The following is a 22,381-nucleotide window of genomic DNA, read 5'->3' on the forward strand; positions in this document are numbered from 1 at the left end:
ACCAGTGAAAACCCACTTTGAAAGATAATCTACAATAATTAAAATATCAAATCACTTCTTACTTATTAAAAATGAGGTATGTGAAAATCTTAACATTGAAAAGGCTTATGATAAGTGAAATATTAATATTCAAAATTAATTTAAAGGGACTTCCCTGGTGGTGCAGTGGTTAAGAATCCACCTGCCAACGCAGGGGACTCGGGTTTGAGCCCTGGTCTGGGAAGATCCCACATGCCACAGAGCAACTAAGCCCGTGCGCCACAACTACTGAGCCTGTGCTCTAGAGCCTGCAAGCCACCACTACTGAGCCCACGTGCCACAACTACTGAAGCCCGCGCATCTAGAGCCCGTGCTCCGCAACAAGAGAAGCCACCGCAATGAGAAGTCTGTGCACCACAACAAAGAGTATTCCCCGCTCACCACAACTAGAGAAAGCCCAGGAGCAGTGACGAAGACCTAACCACAGCCGAAAGTAAATAAATAAAAATTTAAAAATTAATTTAAAGCATGATCTCAATGAAATATATAATAAATGCATACAAAGAAGACTGGGAAGAATTCTACTAAAATGTTAATAATCTGAGAGTAGTATCTCTCAGTGGTGGCATTATTTATGATTATTATTTTCCATATTGCACAGGTTTTACTTTTTAAAGTATTACTTTTATGACCAAAAAACTTTTTAAAAAAAGGAAGAAATCATATGAGTTAAAGTAAGCAAAATCAATCTTTTATGGAATTACTTATGAGACATGAAGACACTGAAAATTGTTGACCTGATGATTTAAGAAGGCAGCTGAATTTGTTCACAGCAATTTGCTGGTTCTAACTCATTTCAAAGGTAATTTCCTTAATGGATCAAAGTCCTTGACTACTTTTTAAGCTTGTAGGACTCACTCTACTTTTAGTTAGGTGTAGCCATCTGCCAACAAGCAAATTTTTGCATTTATAGCAAAGGAAACTCGTATGTGAAAGGACTTTGAAAAAACATAGAGCAATACACAAAGGCAAGCACTATATAATCAGCTCTTTCTGTAAATTATGGTTTTTGTTGACAGGGATCATTATCACTGTGTACAAAAGCAAAGACTTTCCTGTGGTGTGCAGCTGTGGCCACTGTTTGCCGAAGCCACGTGCTTGTGTGTGACTGTACTTCTCGGACTCACAGTTTGCTATTGCAAATAGTCCGGGATAAAACTGAGGAAGCTGCAGTCTGGAAGCTGGCTAAGGCAGGCCTAGGGCATCTTCAACCCAATAGATGTTTATTGAGACGCTTACCAGCAAGTTACTGTGCTGTGGGGTTACCAAGAGAAAGACCAATAATCCCTGGCCTCTGCCCTGCCTATAGTTTTTTTTTTTTTTTTGGTCTGCGCCAAGTGGCATGTGGGATCTTAGTTCCTGGTCCAGGGATTGAACCTGTGCCCCCTGCAGTGGAAGCGTGGAGTCTTAACCACTGGACCGCCAGGGAAGTCCCTGCCCTGCATATAGTTTACATGTATTTTTGAAAAGATCTCACCTAATTCTCACAGCCACCCTGTGAGTTAGGTAGAGGAACCCCCATTTACAGGGAAGGGTAGGGAGTTTTCTCCATGTCACACAGCTTCTGAGTAGCAGAGCCAAAATGGGCACTCAGGTCCGCTACTCCTAACCCTGGAGCTGAATGCCATGGCTGCCTCCTGGACAGATAGGCCCCACCTGCCCATCAGGAGCATTCTGTCTGGAGGGGAAACACAAATGCAGGTATCAGTGAAAGGTGTTGATCAGGTGGTGTTACTGAGTGCAAAGTACAAGAGGAAAAAAAAGGGAAGGCAACTAACTTCCTCCTGGCCACACTCTGAGTCCTGAGAGCAAGCTGCCTCCTTGAAATGCTGTCTGGCTTTTGCTGATGGTAGCCTGAAGGGAGCGATGTTCCATTAACGGCCATCACTGTCTTTCTCTTTGTCTGCCTCATTTCATCTTTCTCTACTGTCTTACAGCCCGTTTCCTCTTGTTTGCTTGTTGTGAATTCCAATCTCTGGATCCGTATCTCTATGCCTGTTTTCCTGTGTTGAAGGCTGTATCTTGGCCTTTTTATTCCCTGTATCTATCTCAGTCTCTTCCGATGGATCTTCTTTCTCTGCTGTGTCTTTCTGTCCATGTCTCTTCCTATCACTTCATTTCTCCTTTTCTCCTCGTTCCTGCTCTGTTTCTGCTTCACCTGTCCCTAATGCAGAAAGGAAGTGAGGTTCTAAACAAAATAATTTTCATTTCAGTAATGTTTCATTTTCTCTGTTATGACTTTTAAAGTAGATGAGTGGATGGAGACCTTCAAGTTCTCTTTCAGTTCAGATGCTTGATGTGAAGATGTTTCACGTGTGAATCTCAACCTTTTTTCCGATAGATGCAAGGTAGCAGCCCACACATCACATAATGATATTCACTTGAGTATTCTCAAAGCATTCTACAAGTAAATATGGAATTTTCAATTTAAGGTTGGAGAAACCAGGGAGCAGACGTGGGGAGAGTCGTGTATCTTATCCCCTAATGGTATCCAGATTGGGATCTAAAGGAATGGAAGAGATGGGGACAGAAAAACAGGATCATATACCTCAGTGGCAGAAGAAACCACCTAGAAAGCCCACCACAGCCCTCACAAACTGGGAGCTTTATTAGTTCCCATTCAAGGGGTGTAACTCTGATTCGGTAAAGAAGTCTTAACATCCAGTAACCCAAGCTCACGCCTGAAACCCACAAAGGAAGCATAATCAAAACCTCCTTAAATCCCAACCCTACAGCATGAGGTAGTTGAAATCACCCTGGAACATGAATTAGGAGTCCAGGATGCTAATTTGAGACTTGCCACTTCGTAGGGTGGCAATTCAGTTTACCATTTGCATCCAAGTCTCCTTATCTATAAAATGAAAATAATATGTTCACCTACCTCACTGGGTTATTTTGAGAACCAAGTGAGATAATATATGTAAAGTGCTTTGAAAAATTATAGTTATATATAAATATAAAATGGCGTTAATAATAGCAGCATCAGAGCCCATAAACTCCACCCCACACATTTATATTTGTGGGTAAACAATTAGGAACAGTGGTTATTAATCAGAAACCACATTGTGAAAAAGAATTATGTACTCTCTCCTTGCTTATCAAGTTTGAAGGCAGAATAGTCATTAAGCACATTGACCTTGAAGGCAGAAAATACTGAATTCAAATCCCAACTCTGCTACCAGCAGTGTGACCTTAGCAATATTTTTGTTGCTTTGGGTCTCATTTTGCAGACACACACTCACTCACACAGAGTGAAGACAACAGATTTTTCGTGAGGAACCAATGAGATAACTCATGCAAAATGTTGGATCCAGTACCTGGCACATAGTAAGTACTCAATAAGCATTAGCTTTAAAAAGTATCAAACATCTCTTGAGCGCTTGCAATGTGCCAGGTATAACTTAGGAAACAAAACAAAAAGATTCTGGGTTTTTTTTTGGTTGTTTTTTGGGGTTTTTTTGGCCGTGCCAAACGGCATGCAGGATCTTAGTTCCCCAACCAGGGATCGAACCCGGGCCTGGCAGTGAGAGCACCTAGTCCTAACCACTGGACCGCCAGGGAATTCCCGACGTGGTCCTGCTTCAAGGAAAGCGCATACAAATAAAAACCAACATGCTCACTACTCAAATGCAAAGGCAGTTTAGAAAATGAACTTATAAACCTGCCTGGAGAGACAGGTAAATTGAAACCTTCTTGCAGGAGGAAACATTTGACTCAAGACTTCTGAAGGGTGAGTAGAAGTGTGTGTAAAAACGAGCTTGATGCTTTTTGACTTTATCGTTTGCCCACCTGAAAAGCCAAGGCTCACTTTATGCTTGTTGCCCTTCTGGTGATTCAACCTAAACATTTTGGTGACTTCATGAGCATGGTGTTGGAAACTGATTTTACTGGTTATTTTCTATGCATGAAACATCTGTTGTTTGTTTTCATTTCATAGACTCCTTAAGAGCTGTACAAACGACTTCTTGCATAGGCAGTAGATTGATTCCCATCACTGAAAAGTATTGGCATCCTTGACGTATGTTGCTGACCCCTTTAAGAAGAGAAGGCAGGGAGGACTTGTGACCACTTGTCCCTCTCTGGAAAAGCTGGAGCTGGAGGTGACTGGGATAAACGGGTAGGGAGTAGAAATTGCAATGCAGAAGGATTTGTTGTTCTGGAGAGAATGGAAGATAGCTGTCCTTTACCCACATGCAAATGTGAATGTACAGAAAGCTTTTTATTAGCCAGATATCTTGCTACCAAATTGAAGTATCCTTCTTATCTCACCAAGGGTGTTACTGGTGAATTTGGGAGTTAGAGATGTTGCCCTAAGTGGAAGAAATATCAGACTTTTCTTTGGGTTTTCTGCTTCCTTAATGTTGCTTCCTAAATCCCTCACCTTAACTACATATACGACGACGTTAAAAGCTGTGTTTACATCGGCTTCTACCCCAGCAACAGCCATGTTAGAGAAATTTAATTGACATCTAAAGAAATAATGTTACCTTATAAAAGTCGTAGAATCTTAAGAATTTTGAGCTGGAAGAACCTAAGAGAACTTGTAATTCAGCTTTTTCATTTCACAAATGAGGAAACTGGCCCAGGGAGGCTGAGCCCAGATGTTCCAAAGTACTCTTATGGGGCTTTGGTTAGCGTTTTGCATGATGGCGATTTGAAGAGACCCACAGTACCTTTCAATTGCTGTAGACATAAACGAATTGTCTTTCCCCCCACATTCGTAAGCTGAGGAAGATACAGACCAAAGTAAAACTCTGGCAAGTCCCAAGAGAAGAGAAGCCGGTAATACTGAAGTTACTGTATTGGCGCCACGTGCCTGGTGCTGAATGAAAATGATTCGATTCCGCCCACCCAAGTTCAGGGCATTTGGCCCGAGAACTTTGAAGTAAGGACAACGCTGTCAACAACAACAACGAAACAGTCACCAAGACGGGACAGCATCTTGACCCAAAGCCTAGAGACAGTACCGCAGTACCACGGAAAGTCTGCAGCCGTGAGATTCCACCTCGATGTGTGGCTTGAGAGAGGAACTGCTGGATCGATGCTCCTCTGGAGAAATTTCGGCGGTTGGCAGGACGTGGAAAAGCCATCTCTGGCCGGCAGAAAGACCATTTCCTTAAGCCTCCCACTTGGAAGCGGGAGTGCTTCATAGATAAGTCAGGCGAGCAGACGGCCTCAAGCCCACCCGCCCTCTCCTTCCTTCGCCGGGAGAGACGCCCACTGCCCTGTTCCCGCCGGGCCACGCCCCTGCCCCGCGGGCTCACCCCACCCTGCTGGTCGGGGGGTCTAGGCCCGGAGCCTTTTCCTACCTGGCCCTCTCGGGGCCTCCCCCACCCGCCCGCGTCGCCCGGTGGGCAGGTGCGGGGCAGTTCGTCAGCCAGGCGGGTCCCCGAGGGAGGGGGAGGCGTCAGCGGTGACGGAACAGAAGCCCCGAGAGCCTCGGCACTTCCTCCACAGCCTCGGCCCGGCGGCGGCCACTCGCGCGCTGGTCGGGTGCGCAGCGTCCGCTCACTCGGGGCCCGGCGGGCAGCACCTCCCGCTGCCGCCTACTCGCCGGCCGGGAAACCAGCGGGAGCCTCGGGGCCCAGGGGCGGTGGCGGCGAGACCCCGCCCCGCCCGGCCAGCCCGCTCCTATCGCGGTCCGCGGCCTGGTCACGCGGGGAGTGGCGCCGCGGGCTAGGGACCAGCGCCCGGCGGCTGCCGGAGTCGCGGCGGGCCGGGGCCGGGACGGGGGGCGGAGGGTAGAAATAGGGGCGGGCCGGCCGCGTCAGTCCCGGAGCCGCGCGCGCGGAGCCGACCGAGCCACGCCGAGGGCGCCGAGCTAGGCGGCCGAGCCCGAGCACCCATGCTGCTGCCGCTGGCCTGCGGCTCGCTCTTCTTCCCGGGGCTCTTCGGGCTCTGCACCTGGGGGCTGCGGCGCGCTCGGCCCGCCTGGACCCAGAACGACTGCGTGCTGATCAGCACCAGGTACGGGGCGAGGCCGCGCCGCCGCCCGACCACGCGTCCCGGCTGCGCCCGCCCAACGCCGAGCCCAGGGCGGAAAAGGGGGGCGACAGGAAGCGAGGGGGCCGCCTCCCGGGTCCTCGCCCAGTCCACGGCGCGGGCCGGAGCGCTCCGAGGACCCTGTGAAGACTGCCCCCAGAGGGAGGGAGGCGGAGGAGGGTGGAGCGGGAGCAGGCTGGAGGGTGGGGGGCTGCCCACACTGATGAGGACCGGGAGGGACGTCTCCCCGATGCTGACATCTGCCAGCTGCTTTGGGAGTCGGGAGCGCGGCGGCGGCCCTACCGTTTTCCTCGGCGCCCTGGCGGCCTGGGGAAGTCAGGTTGAAGAGTTCTGGCTTCATGCTGTCCATGGGACTGGACTGAGCACGCTTCCCGTCCCCCCTCCCCCCCTTTTCTCTTTTCTATCGCACGTTAGGCTGGTTTCTTCAGTGCAGGCTGTGTTGGCCACCGGGTCTGGGATCATCATCATCCGCTCCTGTAGCCACGTGATCACCGACAGGTAACATCCAATGCCAGGCGAAAGCTACACACATCACAGCGCTGGACTTTTTTCGAAGCTTCCGCATTTGAGTGGCTCACAGGTCCTAGTTCTTTATCAGCATGTGCCGTCAGGCAGCTGATTAATGGGTGAAACTTGGGCACCATAACTAGTTCCCTCCTCCTCTCCTCACCCTCAGCATCGCCAGCTTAGGAGAAAGTAAACTGAAGAAATGCTAGACCATGACAGAGCCTGAGTCTGATTTAAGGTGGTGTGTTAGAGGACAGTGTGGTCCAACGACCCAGGTTCTTTATGCGATAGATAAATGTGAAAATTATTCAAAAGTGGAAGTATGGCTTTTGGTTCTTTTAAATGATCTCCCTGGGGTTCTGCTGTGGAGCATTCATTGGCCAAGATAGGATGTGTGGTTAGCAGAGCCCTGCTATGGAAAGGAACAAATCCACCACCCCTTTCCTTACAAATGCTGCTCTTGTCTTTCCTCTGAAAGATAAAGGTGATGAAGAGTTTTCTGGAGCTTTCAGAAAACTGACTCAAATGGGTGTGAAAGTTCAGTCCACAGGCAGGACAGGAAATGTGCATTCAGTGAAACAAATTATAGCGACCAGGCTGGTCTACTTTGTATAGTATTTAGACCTGGGTAACAGTGGTGTGCCCCCCACCCCATTTTAAAGCCATCCTTTCAAAGCCATCCTTTTCACCTGTCTTCCTAGAATCACCCTTTCCTCCTCACAGTTAAGTTGAAGAGCAATTGTGATATGTGCAGGGAAAGTTAATAGCCTTTCCTGATCCCTTTCTCATGTTGACTCTATTACCTGTCCTGGTTTTCACCTGTTGGGAATGGAATGGGAGGGGAGCCCGAGAGGGGCATCTATCTCACTGTGGCCTGCAAACTTAGTGCCTGGCTCTTATTTGGGCTTAACCCTGCCATCACGATTTTCGTGCTTTTCTTTTGCCCTTTTTTTTTTTTTTAAGAGAAAACCAGTTATTGGCGATGAATTGTAGATGCTGAGAGAAGATAGGACAAGTGACTTTGATTGCATACACCAAAGACTAACAGCATTTTCTCAGCTGGGTTCAATTTTTATTTTAATTGAGCATTTCCTGATGGTGCAGCAAGCTCCCTCACTGCCCCCAGTTTGTCAGGTCAAACTTGAAACCTGCCTCCTTTGCAGAGATTAAGCTAAGACAGATGCAGCCCCCACGGCACTTGAGGGCAAGCAGCAGGCAGCTGCTACACATTTCAGGAAGAGATCTGCACACAATTAACTTTCAGTTCTATAGCACGGTTGTGTTCTCCCCTCAGAAGCCATGTGTCTTAGTGGCTTGAGCATGGTAGCAAATCTAAGTTTGGCTTTTAGGGTCCTCCTTTTGTATATCTTTATGCCTTAGATTCATCCTCTACTTGCAAAATAGAGACAGACACCACCTTCTGTGCCCTCAACTTACATGGATGCACAAGGATGCTCTCAAGGCACCTAATCATCTGAAAAAAAAAAAAGCCCTTTGGGGTTCATAGTCTGTACATCCAAATATTTTTCTGTTCTATGTCTTTTAATTTTAGGCCTTCATATAGAAATTCTGTAGGTAGGAGGGGGTGTCTATGAATCTTCCCAGATTATCTGCAGGGTGTGATGCGGAGCCAGGGGTTTCATCAGCTCCTTAAAGAGACCCAGATCCCTATTTCTCAATGTATACGCTTCCTTTTTTTTTTTTTGGCCACACCGCTCACTTACATTTAAGTAAGTGCTGATACTTTTTACATTTAAAAGGACCCTCAGGGCCTCCCTGGTGGCGCAGTGGTTGAGAGTCCGCCTGCCGATGCAGGGGATACGGGTTCGTGCCCCGGTCCGGGAGGATCCCATATGCCGCGGAGCGGCTGGGCCCGTGAGCCATGGCTGCTGAGCCTGCGTGTCCGGAGCCTGTGCTCCGCAACGAGAGAGGCCACAACAGTGAGAGGCCCGCGTACCGCAAAAAAAAAAAAAAAAAAAAAGGACCCTCAATGGGAACTGAGAGGAACCTGGCAGTCCAGTGGTTAGGACTCTGGTCTGACTGCCGAGGACCTGGGTTCAATCCCTGGTCTGGGAACTAAGATCCCACAAACTGCGTGGTGTGGCCAAAAATAATAATAATAATAATAAAAGTACTCTCATACTTTTAACTTTCTAATCTTCACAATAACTTTGTCAGGAAAGTAAGACAAGGATTATTATCTTTTTTTTTTTTTTTAATTATCTTCATTTTATAAAAAAAGTTACGGTCGGGCTTCCCTGGTGGCGCAGTGGTTCAGAGTCCGCCTGCCGATGCAGGGGACACGGGTTCGTGCCCCGGTACAGGAAGATTCCACATGTCACGGAGCGGCTGGGCCCGTGAGCCATGGCTGCTGAGCCTGCACGTCCGGAGCCTGTGCTCCGCAACGGGAGAGGCCACAACAGTGAGAGGCCCGCGTACTGCAAAAAAAAAAAAAGTTAAGGTCCAGGCTAGTGCTAGCTAAGATTATAATCCAGATTACTCACTGGTAAGTCTTCAGGGAATTCAACTAACAGCCACAATTTCGCATCTTATTGAATTGGTACTGTGTGCAAAATTTTAAAACCCTAGGCTCCACTCAAGGGGAGAGGTCAGTTATATTTCAGATGAGTTTTTAATTGCTCTTCAGTTGTTTTACTTTGGAATTGCTTCAAGAAAGCGATGGAGACCACAGGTGGGCAGTAGAATAAATATTGCATCTTTTTGCCTCATTGGAACTTGGCTGATTAATTTACCTGTATATTGTTTGCCATTACTTGTTTGCCTATTTCACTGCTTACTCATTATTTAGTTTTGTTGTGGTAAGTGTGGAATCATTCAGGAACAGAAATGTGAATGGCACTCTATATTCCCAATGTTGCAGTTCAGTGGACTGGCTCCTTAGGTTAAATGAAGACAAGGTTAAAAATATAGATTTGAGGTCCTGGGCACACCATGTGTAGTCTCTGAAGCTTGGAGCCCTTTATAAGCACTGCAGGCGATTCTGATGTTCAGGTAGTTTTTTGTGTGTGTGTGGTACGCGGGCCTCTCACTGTTGTGGCCTCTCCCACTGTGGAGCACAGGCTCTGGACGCGCAGGCTCAGCGGCCATGGCTCACGGGCCCAGCCGCTCCGCGGCATGTGGGATCTTCCCGGACCGGGGCATGAACCCGTGTCCCCTGCATTGGCAGGCGGACTCTCAACCACTGCACCACCAGGGAGGCCCTCAGGTAGTTTAAGAACCATAAAACTAAATGGTTTCTTCTACCTAAACATGGGCGCTTGATAAAACTTTGCTGACTTAGTCTAATCCTTCCCAGGACAGTACATAATTTCAATTTAGATTTTTTTTTTCATGTAGATTTTCTGTAGAGTGACTATTTGGGGAACAAAATTTTGGAAATTGTAGAGACTTCCCTTCTAATCTGCTCTGGGACAGTGATGAACTATCATTTTGACTCAGCAAATATTGATTCAACCCCTTTGGACAAGTAAATGGGAACACTGGTCTTTTGTCCTAGCTTCTCTTTTGGTATCTGTCTACTGTAAGGTAGTCCTTGAGCTCTGCGCTCATTTCCAGAGATATTTTTCTTGAGTGAAACTGGGTTTAGCCATAGTATTGTAAAGAGAGTGGCCAGGGTTACTTCCTGGAAACTCCCTAGAGTGGGGTTGCAAACAGATGCCAGAGTAATGTCCCAACTATTGAGCAACTGAGTAGAGTTAAACTGGAAATACTGGGTTTGGGATTTGGGTCACTTTCCAAACCTGTTTCTTGGTGGGTCTGTTGAATCACTGGTAGAGATATCTGTATCAAAGTCAGCTTATATCACAAAGTACCAGAAAATCCATTACAAATGAGTAGCTAAACCAGGCAAATAGTGATGGCAAGTCACTGAAACACATGGTGCTGAGTGAATCCTTGCTTTCTACCTTTGACACTTACGAGTTTGCCTTGTAATTTAGAGAAAGTTGTTCATTCTCCTTATTTGTCAGCTTCAGCATGTTCATTGTAAAGTATCTGGAGTAAAAACAGCTGATTAAGTACAAAGCTGATGCAGATGTGTTTAAGAAGAGGCTGGCTGTGAGCCTTCATAACTGATATCCATAATTACTTCTTGGACCATCCATATGCTTTCTTTCAGGCACTGGCTTGCCCGAGAGTATGTCTGGTTTTTGATTCCATACATGATCTATGACTCCTACGCCATGTACCTCTGTGAATGGTACCGAACCGGGGACCAGAGCAGCAAACATTCCCTCACCATTTTTCGAAACTTCCTAAGTAAAAACCGCCTCATGATCACGCACCACGCAGTTATTCTGTTTGTCCTTGTGCCGGTCGCACAGGTAATGGCCTCCCAGGACAGGCACCAGTAGGTTCAGCCACTCGTTTCTCCTGTTGAACTGGGTGTCCCAACCGTCAGGCTGCCCCCTTTTCTCCCCCTGTCCTGCTGCCCCCACTGCCCTCCTGCCAGCTGCTGCCACAGTGTAGAAAGGAATTAAATCTGAAATGTCTGTGATCCTCTTTACTGGCAATCCCCCAGCCCTCTGTGATACCCGAGCATTTGTCAAAGGTTCTGCCTTTAGTTCATACAATATAAAACCAATACATAATACAAAACAACATAAAAATTGTCTTAAAGAAAGAGTAGCTCCATCAACTGGTTATTTGCTCTGATAGTGCCCAGAGAGGGCTGTTTGCATTATTTTGATGTCACAAGAGCACAGACTCTCAAAGCAAATAGCCTCATAATTTCTCCCCAGATCCATTTTTTCCCATTAAAAAAACTCACCCAACAAGAAAGAGAAATGGGAATGCAGAAGGGAGACTAGTAATTCCCAAGTGCCTACCAGGTGACAGGTGCTTGATTTAAAAACTTGTAGCTTGGGGACTTCCCTGGGGGTCCAGTGGTTAGTACTTCACCTCCCAACGCAGTGGGTGCGGGTTCGATCCCTGGTCGGGGAGCAAAGATCCCACATGCCTCACGGCCAAAAAACCAAAACATAAAAAATAGAAGCAAAATTGTGACAAATTCAATAAAGACTTTAAAAATGGTCTACATCAAAAAAAATCTTAAAAAAAATTTGTTGCTTTCTAATAATCATCAGAAATTATTAGAAATAATTAGAAATGATAATTAGAAATTATTAGCCCTATACCATAGATGAAGAAACTTGGGCTCTATGAGTTTACGTACCTCGCTCGGTGGTACTAAGACAGAACTGCTATCCCAATACTGCTTGCTTGCTTGCTTTTTTTGGCCACGCCTTGTGGCTTGTGGGATCTTAGTTCCCCAGCCAGGGATCGAACCTGGGCCACAGCAGCAAAAGTGCTGAGTCCTAACCACTTGACCGCCAGGGAATTCCCTATACTGCTTTCTTGAAAGGATAAAAGGAGAGATAGAGTGCATGACATTCTTTAATAAGTCTCTCTTGATTGTGTTGGGACCCTAACATCAGGCATGGGGCCTGGTGCATATTTCGTGGAACTGAACGGGCTTAAGTGCCCTTGGCATGACTAAGTTGGATACCCAAAAGTGGGCTGCAGACTTCCTTTTGGCTGACACTGAAATTCTAGAGAAAGCTCAGTGTGTGATGCAGTTGCCTCTGGACCATGAGGATTCCAAGTGCCCTTGCTATGGAGGCTGCACAGTGTGAACTGGTCTACACTGGCCTGTTTAGCACTTCCATTTCCCTGCATGGTTGCTCAGGGTTACCCTTTTCAATAGCCCTAGTTAGAATTTTCCTTCTAGTGGTTCCTTAACCTCCATTACTTATTTCCCTTTTTCCTCTTTTCCTCTGCAGAGGCTTAGGGGAGAGCTCGGGGACTTCTTTGTTGGCTGCATCTTCACGGCAGAACTGAGTACTCCGTTTGTGTCGCTGGGCAGAGTTCTGATTCAGGCACGTATGAAAGGAGTGGCAGAAAGAGTGCCGAGGGAACAGACTCTGCTTCTCCTGGTAGATTAAGAGGGTCTGGAGAAACTTCTTTAGTGCTACCAATAGTGGGGTAGGAGACCCTTGAACAGACTTAAAGGTCAGTTGGTCTTTTGAGCCAGTGGGATTGAAAAATTGTCCATTTGATTCAAATTTGATCCAGTTCTTCATATATATTTTTCCTGGTCACAGAGTTTCTCTAACCCACTGTTCCTGTGCTCCCGTCAGCTGGGTGGCTTAGATCAAATTTCACATCACTGTTGGAAACAATATGAGGCTCTCTGCATATACAAATACGGCAGTGCTCAATCATCTCTTCTACAAGTGTCGGAAAAGGAGACGCTTGGCCTGTCCGTTGTGGGACTCAGGCTACTCATTCCCTGAAAGTGACCCTGTGCTCTCCTTCCCTCTTTTGCAGCTAAAGCGGCAGCACACGCTGCTGTACAAGGTGAACGGAATCCTCACGCTGACCACCTTCTTCTTATGTCGGATCCTCCTTTTCCCCTTCATGTACTGGTCCTACGGCCGGCAGCAGGGACTGAGCCTGCTCCAAGTGCCGTTCCACATTCCTTTCTACTGCAATGTGGCCAACGCCTTCCTCATCGCTCCCCAGATCTACTGGTTCTCTCTGCTGTGCAAGAAGGCAGTCCGGCTCTTTGATGCTCCCCCAGCCAAAAAGGATGGTTAACTGCTCCCTGAGTCAGGCAGTGAGGGCACCTCCTCCACTCAGTATTCCCGTGGACCAAACTGCAGATTGTGCCCTGCGTGGCCTCAGCCTTCTGGGTATTGATAAGCAGAGGGATTTGAGTTTTTCTAAAGAATATTCCTATCGCCTCCCGCTTCTAACCTGCCCCTTTTGCAAAAGCACTTTTTTCTTAGTAACAACTATTGGATCCCATCAGACCTCCACTGGCAGCAAGGTGGTTTTAATGTGAAGCCCAAGGATCCTTCCTTGGGTCTTATCTCAAGGGCTCTGGAGGTAGAAGCATGGGGTGTGGAGATAGGTGGACCAAGGTGATAAGGAGCTGGGCACCTGCCTGGTCCTCATATTGGTGGCTCCCCACCTTTCCAGTCACTCAGGGAGTATCCACACGTACTGGGCCAGCAGAAGCAAGTGATGGGTTGGTTCTTTTCTTGTGATGTTGGCCTGGGAAGATCATTGTGGGTAGGTAGGTTTTTTTTTTCTTTCATAATTGAGATTTTATTGGTTTTTTTTTTTTTTATTAGTTTCTGCTTTATAACAAAGTGAATCAGTCATACATATACATCTGTTCCCACATCCCCTCCCTCATGCATCTCCCTCCCTCCCACCCTCCCCATCCCACCCCTCCAAGCGGTCACAAAGCGGTAGGTAGGTTTTTTATTGTTTACTAGGTAACCTGTTGGTCCTTTGCCTTCATCCTTTCATCCATGTGCCAACATTGAATTCTCCTGTTTACGGACTTCCGATCAGAAGTCTCACTGGCGGGGCGGGGTGGGTGGCAGGGCAGGGAACCTGAAGCACCTGAGTAGGTAGGAAGGCCAATAGGTCAGCACCTCTGCAGGCTGACTTGGTTAGACCAGTGTCAAACTTGTGAGCTTGCTGTCAACAGTCACAGATACTATTCCCTTTTTAGCATGTCCCTCAAGCCCAGCCTTCCCCATGTCCACACACACAGGATGCTCTTATTAAAAACTATAGGGGTAAGGTGAAATGATGGCTACCGAGCTATTCACTGGGTAACCCCTCTTTGACACCGTCCTCTTCCTATGAAGCAGAACGGACTGCTGTATTCCAAACCAGGAGATGTCTCACCTAGACTGCCTCCGGGTAAGCCAGAGCTTGTGGTCCAAAGTCTGTTCCTATCTGACTTACTGCCGTTTAGCCACGGAAGGCTGGAGAGCAAGAGTGCAAGTCAGCCCTGGCCAAATTATGTTCTGTGGACTGACTCCTTCACCCACCATTTAGATAGGATCCTCTGGTGCCAACACTAATTGTTCCTGAACAACAAGGATGGGTTTTAGAAACTGCTACCATGAAGTTTTTTCCCCAAGCAGTAGTGAAAAACTAGATTTTTAAAAGTGCCTTTTAATTCACTGTTTGTGAACTTTTAAAGTACTGAGTGTGTAACAGTGTCTCAAATTTTGACTATTTCAGTCTTTAATGGGTGCCATTTAAAAAACAAAATGCTGTAATTTTTTTTTACCGTTTTGTTTACTATCAGTGTATCTTTATAAATCACCCCTGTGGTGACTAAATTGCACTAATATTTTCCAACTTATTCTCATTTGTGAAATATATCCATGCCGACTTCTGGTAAGGCCTGTCCTGTGACCAACTTGAATGGCTGCTGTGTGCTACTGTTTCTGTTCTGTGCTCTTCTCCGTGAAACTGGCAGAGGTGGGCTGTTGCAGGGGAAGGGGGTGTGTGAACGCCGTCAGCCTCCAGCACAGCCTAGCTCATACCTCACTCTAACATGTTTCTGTAATTCACGGTGCCAAGAGTACACTGCAGAGTTCTAGAGTTCTAGCCCAGTGGTCACGTAACTTTAGGCCCTTTCTTCTCTTCCCAGGTGAATCCCAACTAGGAGTCAGGAGGGTGGAAACCCAACTGTAGGCCGCAGACAGAGCCAGCCCACTTTAGGGGGGGGCGGGACTTGAATACTTCCTCACTGTGATGGAGGGTATGGAGCTGTCCTTCCTTGCCTCCCAATTAAACACTTCACTAACGAGTCCTCATGGTTCTGGAATATATCCTGGGCACGCATTTGCACACACCGTTCCCTGCTCCCACATGTTCTTCAAAACCGTGACAACCGGGACTTCCCTGGTGGTGCAGTGGTTAAGACACCATGCTCCCAGTGCAGGGGGCCCGGGTTCGATCCCTGGCCAGGGAACTAGATCCCAAATGCATGTCGCAACTGAGTTCGCGTGCCGCAACTAAAACAGCCGGCGAGTCACGACTAAGGAGCCCGTGAGCCACAACTAAGGAGCCCACTTGCCACACTAAGACCCGATAGATAAATAAAACAAACAGAAAAACCAACCAACCAACCCACGACAACCCACCCCAGGCAGAAGATAATTACACCCATCCTTTAAACACGTCTCTGCTGTGATTACCAGACAGCATCAGCACAGCCCCTTTGAGATCCACTGAACGGACAGAGTTAACACTGGGGGGCACAAGTCCTCGATTCAGAAGAGACCCATCTTCCTGAGGTCACTGACCTCCCTCCCACCCACCCAGCATTTAATGTTCTTGGTCCAACCCTCTCCTTTTACATTGGTTGCAGGCCTTGTGGGCACACAAATCACATGGCCAACTGGTAGCAGAAAAGTCCTTTTCCTAGTTCCTGCCCTTTCCAAGATGCTGCGAAATGCCTCTTAAAGAGAGTTTCAGTGCAACAGAACACACGTACCTTGTAGTTTGTCCACCTGGGTGGCTTCACCTTTAGACTTATTTGCCAAATTCTAGGGTGGAGAAGCGCAGTGATGAACAGGTTCCTCCCAGCTTGGCTTGATCTTCACGACTGGCTGAGCCCAATTTCACAGTGTGCTCATGAGCCTGGACTATTGATAAGAAAGTCTCAAAAGAGGCAAGATAAAACTCAAAAGAGAATTTTATTACAATTTGTATGTTACAAATACCTAAGAAACTAGTTTCTTTACAATGTTGTCAGATTTGGGGGCTTGTGTACAATTTCACATAACCGAAAAACTTGTGTTTTTCAGCTGTAGCCCCCGTAGACCTGGCCAAGTTGAGGCCCAGCTGTTTTCTGACCCACGAAGGTCAGAAGTTGCTGATCTTCTGCAGGAGCGTCTGGCGCCGCTCCTCCGGGCTAACGTTCTCGGCGATGGACTTTAAGAAGTGCTGCTCGTTTACTTTCTGGAGCAAGGAGCTGACAGTAGGGTTGGTCTTGCTCAGGGTTTCATAGCAGGTGAGGATCTCCAAGGCCAAAACATACAGTGGTTCACACACCTCCTGGTGGAGCATGGCCATGATGTGCAGAACGTGACAGAACACCTGGGTGTAAAAAAACAGGGTTTCCTGGGTCAGGTCCTGCTCTTGTCCTTGGGCCCAAGGGCCAACTGACTGTATCAACCGAACAGAGTCCAGGAGGTTGGTCAGGCTGTTGCAGAGGAGCTTGACCACATGGCTCCAGCCTTCCACAGGGAGCCAGTTATGGCAACTCTGGCTGCAGAGAAACTGGAAAGCTCTCAGCAAGAGTACAGAGAGTTGGAGCTCCTGGGCAAAGGGCTTCAGGTTGAGCAGAGGGACAAACTGAATATACTCCAGGCTGTAGGGGACATGCAGGAGCTGCTTCTCCAACAGTCTCCTGGTCAGCTGGTGAAGGCACTGCCACTCCTGGGGGCTGCACCACGGCATGACCTGCACCAGGGCCACCAGGAAGCCCTTGCTGAACAACCTGACCTCCTCAGGGTTGCCCACATCCACCACCAGCAGGGCGAGCATCTGCTCAGAGATGCTGCTGGAGATGGAGGAGCACTCCATCCAGGCCAGGAGGCCTGTGCCAGGCCCATACCCGGGGTGGGCCTGGCAGGTCCACTTGTCCTCAGAAAGCTTACAGATCTCAAAGAGCGTGGCTGGCACCTCACACTTGAAGTGGCCCTCAAAGAAGCTCTTCAGTCTCAGGCCCACAGTCCAGTCCAGCTGCTCCAGCTTCCGGTGGAGCCAGGACAGGGACTTGACCCAGGTGTCTGGGGAGAAGGTCTCGGCGTTAGCCAACACCACCTCACAGAGGAGCTCCAGGATGTGGATCACCAGGTCCTTCCCGTCCAGGGGGAGGCAGCGCTTCTCCTTGGGGAGCTGCCAGTATCTGCTGAAGCCATCCAGGAGCTGGCACAGGCTGAAGATGAGTGGGAACGGAGAGCAGGTCTGCAGCCAGTATTCCTCTAGACATGTGTTTGCTTCCAGAGTCTGGATGAAGATCCTCAGACTGAGGTCCACCTCTTTGACATCGAGCATCAGGAAAGGCAGGACGAATTCCTTTAGCACCTCATCTGGCTCGAGAAGAGCAGCAACTGGAATCCCTTGGGGCTTCACAGGATTCACCAGGCATCTCAGGAACTCCAGAAACTGCTTCTCTTCCCTGGGTGTAGAGAACTTCGTCCAGACTGTTTCTTTGAGGCAGGACACCACGAACGTGGTGGAGGGATTTGGACCCTGCTCTTCCGCGAACCTGAGGGCGGGGAAGGCGGTGAGAATCTGAGCCAGGAACCCGTGGGTGCCAAGGTTGACCACGGCCATGCTGCACACTTTCTTCACTGTGATCTCCAGGTGCAGAATGAGGAGGCGGGCCACAGAAGCGATGGCGTTAGCCAAGCCCTGTTCAGAAGCGCTCTGTGTGAGCTGGTTAAAAGTCGTGTTGAGGTCTTCCTGAAACCCCTCCAAGTGACCCAACAACTTCTCAGAGAGGCCCTTGCGCCCCCAGGAGAGCAGGACGCCCGAGAGGACTTTATTTTTATCTGGCAGTGAGAGGTGTGCATGACAATCCAGGATCAAGTCGATGACCTGTTTGATCTGGGGTCTGGGGACAGCCCCATCTGCCACGCTGACGTCCACCGTTTCCAGCAGCTCTAACACCAGGCCAGGCTCCCGGAAGACAGCCCGGCTGCGGGCCAGGCAGGCCAACCACTCATCCGAGAAGGCCCACTTCCTCTCAGAAGCGAAAATGTAGCACATTTCCCTGTGCCGGTCCATCTTCTGCTCGATGATGGCCATGGCGATGGAGGCAGTGATGTCCTTCTCGAAGCCCTTGTTCTTCAGCACCCTGTTCGTGTCCCTCAGGAAGTCCCCCACGCACTCGGCCAGCTCAGAGGCCACCTGCCTCTCTTCCTTGGACAGGCTAGTGGTGTCCAGGTAGAGCTTCAGGTTCTGGCTGAAGGAGGTCAGGCTGTCGCACAGCCGGTAGCTGCTGTAGCTCGTCCCCTGGCTGCTGCCGAGCGTGGCCCGCAGCTCCTCCCGCCACCCCCGCAGCAGGCTGTGCAGGAACTCAAACCCCACGAGGATCGTCTCGCTCGGCAGCCTGGCCAGTGAGGTCAGGCTGAGGTTCCGCTCTGCCTCCTTCACCTTCTCTGCCAGCGCCTGCTGGTGATATGGGTTCTGGGTGTCCGAGTTCCACACAGAGATCACCGTGGCCAGTTTGTCTAGATACACAGTGGCGGACACTTCCTGGGGGTTGTCCTCCATCAGTGCAAACATGGTCAGCATGTCAGCCAAGTTGGCCAAGGCGCAGCACTTCATCCCGGGGCACAGGATCCTATCCTGGATTTGCTTCAGCCCAGTGAGCAGCATGGCCAGCAGGGGCATGGTAGGACACACATCCGGGTCGGACTTAAACCTCTTTGGAGGGCGGGAGAACTCATCTGAAGAGGACAGGTACTTATGGGCCATTGTCCGGAACTGGGAGAGCAGGGGGTCCTGCTGATTGCCCTTGTGCTTCATCATTTCCCACCAAACGTCGAGGAAGAAGGCCACATCCTTTGAAGAAGTGTCGATAGTCACGTGCTCCAAAAAGCGCTCTAGTTCTGCATGGCAGACAGTGGTGGGCAAGGCCATCAGGAGCTGGATAAAGAGTCCGGAAGCTTCCAGGGACTTGAGCAGCTCAAAGAGGACCGTGTGATTGATGGTGGGAATCATGTTGCCCACAGAGAAGAACACATCTTCCTGCCACAGGGTTTCAGTGTCAGAAGGCGTGACAGGGTAGGGCTGCAGAGCCTTGGCCCAGATGATAATCAGAGCTTTCTTCTTCCAGGCGAAGGGCTGGGAGCAGGCCGTGGCAGAGGAGATCTCCCTCAGAGACTCCACAATCGGCCGCCCGACATGCTCCCAGTCAGACTTGGTCAATTCTGCCAGTGTTTTGGGGCGGAACAGCTGCTCGGCCAGCAAGAAGCCCCCATGCAGGACAGTCATTTCTTCACAGATATTCAAAGGTCCTGCACAGACAGAAGTCCAATAGGATAGAATGTGGTGAAAAATTTTCCGAACGGCAAGCAGAGGTTAGAGGGAGAGGCAGCAGTTGGTCAGCGGGCTGTCGTTTTTAGGGTTGGTGATGAAAAGGGCTCTGAATGAAATCAGTGGGAGAGGGGTTAGGAGGGGTGGTTCCAGGACCCGCTGCAGAGCTGAAGTCAAAGGAGTAACCTGAGGAATAAAAGGACTCCCAAGCTCTCTAGCCTGGAACTGGGAAGACAACGGGCAATACCGCAAACAGGGAACACGAGAGATGTGCTTGGAAGGGACACTGATATGTTTTGGTCATTTGGAGTTCGAGATAGAGCGCTAAGGTAGAAACGTCCTCCAGCAATGGAAACAGGGGGCTGAAGCCCAGGAGGAAAGTCAACCTTGAAATGTGACTCAGGAAGGAGCCTGCCCAGAGGCAAGGCCCTCCAGCAAAGGATGGGCCAGCAGAAGATCTGGGGAAGAAGGGCTGGCTGAGAGAGAGAAAGAGAAAGAGCGCAAGGGCAGTACCAAACTACAGCGGCCACCAAGTACATACTGCAGGACTTGACAATTGAGCTTCTAAGTAACGATACAGACTAGGAAGGGCATGGACCAGGACTGTCTGCACAGCAGCACTCAGACAAGCCCTGCTTCTCTTTTTTCTCTTAAAGCCTTGTCTTGGAAACAGATTTCAAACGTTCTGCCTTTTGGGGAAACAGTTCAATTCCCACAGCTCTTTCCATCAAAGAGAATAAGCTACTAATGGTCCTGGTTCTCTGGTAGAAGCCAAGAAGTAGACAGAAAAAAATACTGTACTAGATTCAGAAAAGTCCTTCAGTGAGCCCTGAGTTGACACAGACTTAGCAAGGAAGGCATCTTGGGATGTTTAATTAGACATGGGTTTAACTCCTAGCTCAGTCATTTAAAAGTGGTGTGGGCTCCCCTGGTGGCGCAGTGGTTGAGAGTCCGCCTGCCGATGCAGGGGAAACGGGTTCGTGCCCCGGCCCGGGAAGATCCCACATGCTGCGGAGCAGCTGGGCCCGTGAGCCATGGCCGCTGAGCCTGTGCGTCCGGAGCCTGTGCTCCGCAACGGGAGAGGCCACAACAGTGAGAGGCCCGCGTACTGCAAAAAAAAAAAAAAAAAAAAAGTGGTGTGATCTTGGACAGATTACTTCTCTGAACTTCTGCATATGTGGGGATAATACAGACTTCACATTATGACCGTGAGGATCAACTAATACATACAGTCAAGCCCTTGGCATTGGGTCCACACCCACTGTTGGCTCCCAATCCCATCTTCCAGGGCTGTTGAGGGTTAAGTAAGATATAACAATTAAGAATCAGGCTACAGGGCTCCCCTGGTGGCGCAGTGGTTCAGAGTCCGCCTGCCGACGCAGGGGACACGGGTTCGTGCCCCAGTCCGGGAAGATCCCACATGCCGCGGAGTGGCTGAGCCCGTAAGCCATGGCCGCTGAGTCTGTGCTCTTCAACGGGAGTGGCCACAACAGTGAGAGGCCCGCGTACGGCAAAAAAATAATCAGGCTACAAAGAGCCTAAGTGTTCGATAAACGCTGGTTCTCCCAAACCTTTCCACTGTTGCCAGGACCAGAATCTTGTCCCTATTCTTTGCCTCCTCCAGCTCAGAAATAGGACATAAGTCTTTCTTAGGTATATTTCCTTTGGCCTAGAAACTAAATCATCATACAAACATTGCTCACTCTTCAATGTTCCTGACTCCTCTCCCCTTTCCCAGCGCCCCTTCCTCAGTCCCTCAGGCGCCCAAGAACACAGCTTCCCCATTTTCACGGGCCAGGAGACTATCCTGCCCCTTCCGTCTGGAACAGCACTCCTATGCAACCCAATGGTGAAGGCAATCCATCTTGGTGCCCAGTGGCTGAGGCAGACTCCCAGGAAGAGGCAGGTTGCTGAGAGGTCTCCCTGGGGGTTCTGGCCTTTCCTTCTGGTTCAGGCTGCTCTCCCAGGGCCCCCCAAAAGGCTCTCTTCTGACTCTGTAAATTTAACTTTATTGCTCTACCTGCTCAGCTGAGATGTTTGGCCCCTGAGACCCACCTTCCAGAGACAGTAAGTATATACTCATGCCACTTGAAGGAGTAAGTCCCAGAAGCAGTTAATGGCTGGGCGAATCCCAAGTGTTTTATCACGAACGGTTAACTGGCGCTTGTGAGTGCCCGCTCCTTATGTTTAAGCGCTTACTCTGTACCAGGCACTCTGCTAGTTGGTATGCGTATCTTTTCATCGTCAGATCAACCTTTTGAGGACCATTCCTGTTTTAGACATGGAAACATTAAGACTCGAACAATTTGCTCAGGTTGTCGGAACTGCAAAGCGGTGGGCTGGGACAAAGATCACCACAGCTGCAGGGCTCCAAACTCTTCAACTCTACCCTTCCACCACGGAAGAGCTGGCTGGGGACAGGGACCAGAACATTTCTTAACAGCCTACTAATACTGGCATATCTTGGGGAGCCTCACCCCAGCTGTCCAAGAACAGCCTCTTGGTCTTATGCCCTTAAGAGCACATCCAGCAGCATGGGAGGCTGTGCAAGGAGCCGCCGATTTATACCAGCTCTCCCCTCCCTCCCTTCTCCCAGACCTGGCATCTGGAGAATCAAGACGCACGTTGCCACCTCGGCTGCTGCAACCCGTGCACACAACTGCTGGTCTGAAGAACGCCAGCCCTGCGCAAGGCACCAGACTCGACACTGTACACACGTGATCTCAGGGAAAACTCCCCCAAACTCTGTGAGGCTGATACGGTATCATCATCCCCGTTTATCCACGAGGACCTCAAGAGCGTCAGACGCTTGCTCAAGAACTTAGCAGACGTTCAATAAATGAGATGGTTGGGGATACGGGATTCCCCGGGGCGCCGCCGGAGCCCGCCCTTTTCCAAAGCACGTGCCCGAACCTGTCCACTCTCGCGAACGCTAACTTCACAT

At 49.3% G+C, this 22,381-nt stretch overlaps 2 protein-coding genes across 3 annotated transcripts; one reads left to right on the top strand and one right to left on the bottom strand.

Moving 5' to 3' along the window:
- Window positions 1-5,884: 5,884 nt before the first annotated feature.
- Window positions 5,885-13,167, top strand: TLCD3A (TLC domain containing 3A; the record flags this gene model as incomplete). 2 transcript variants are annotated; one of them, XM_079725774.1, is made up of 5 exons in its annotated part: window positions 5,885-6,006; window positions 6,457-6,540; window positions 10,688-10,892; window positions 12,351-12,446; window positions 12,898-13,167. In XM_079725774.1, the coding sequence occupies 5 exons, from the start codon at window positions 5,885-5,887 to the stop codon at window positions 13,165-13,167; spliced, it is 777 nt and encodes a 258-aa protein (XP_079581900.1). The 2 variants fall into 2 exon arrangements, with proteins under 2 accessions (XP_079581900.1, XP_079581901.1); XM_079725775.1 differs by lacking the exon at window positions 12,351-12,446.
- A 2,896-nt stretch (window positions 13,168-16,063) lies between these two features.
- GEMIN4 (gem nuclear organelle associated protein 4) lies at window positions 16,064-21,679 on the bottom strand (the record flags this gene model as incomplete). The annotated part of the gene is made up of 2 exons (XM_079725578.1): window positions 16,064-19,418; window positions 21,637-21,679. 2 exons carry the CDS (start codon window positions 21,677-21,679, stop codon window positions 16,252-16,254), a joined length of 3,210 nt encoding a protein of 1,069 aa, XP_079581704.1. The 3' UTR covers window positions 16,064-16,251.
- Window positions 21,680-22,381: the final 702 nt, after the last annotated feature.

Source organism: Hyperoodon ampullatus (genome assembly GCF_949752795.1).
Source record: "Hyperoodon ampullatus genome assembly, chromosome: 19".
Lineage (NCBI taxonomy): Eukaryota > Metazoa > Chordata > Mammalia > Artiodactyla > Ziphiidae > Hyperoodon > Hyperoodon ampullatus.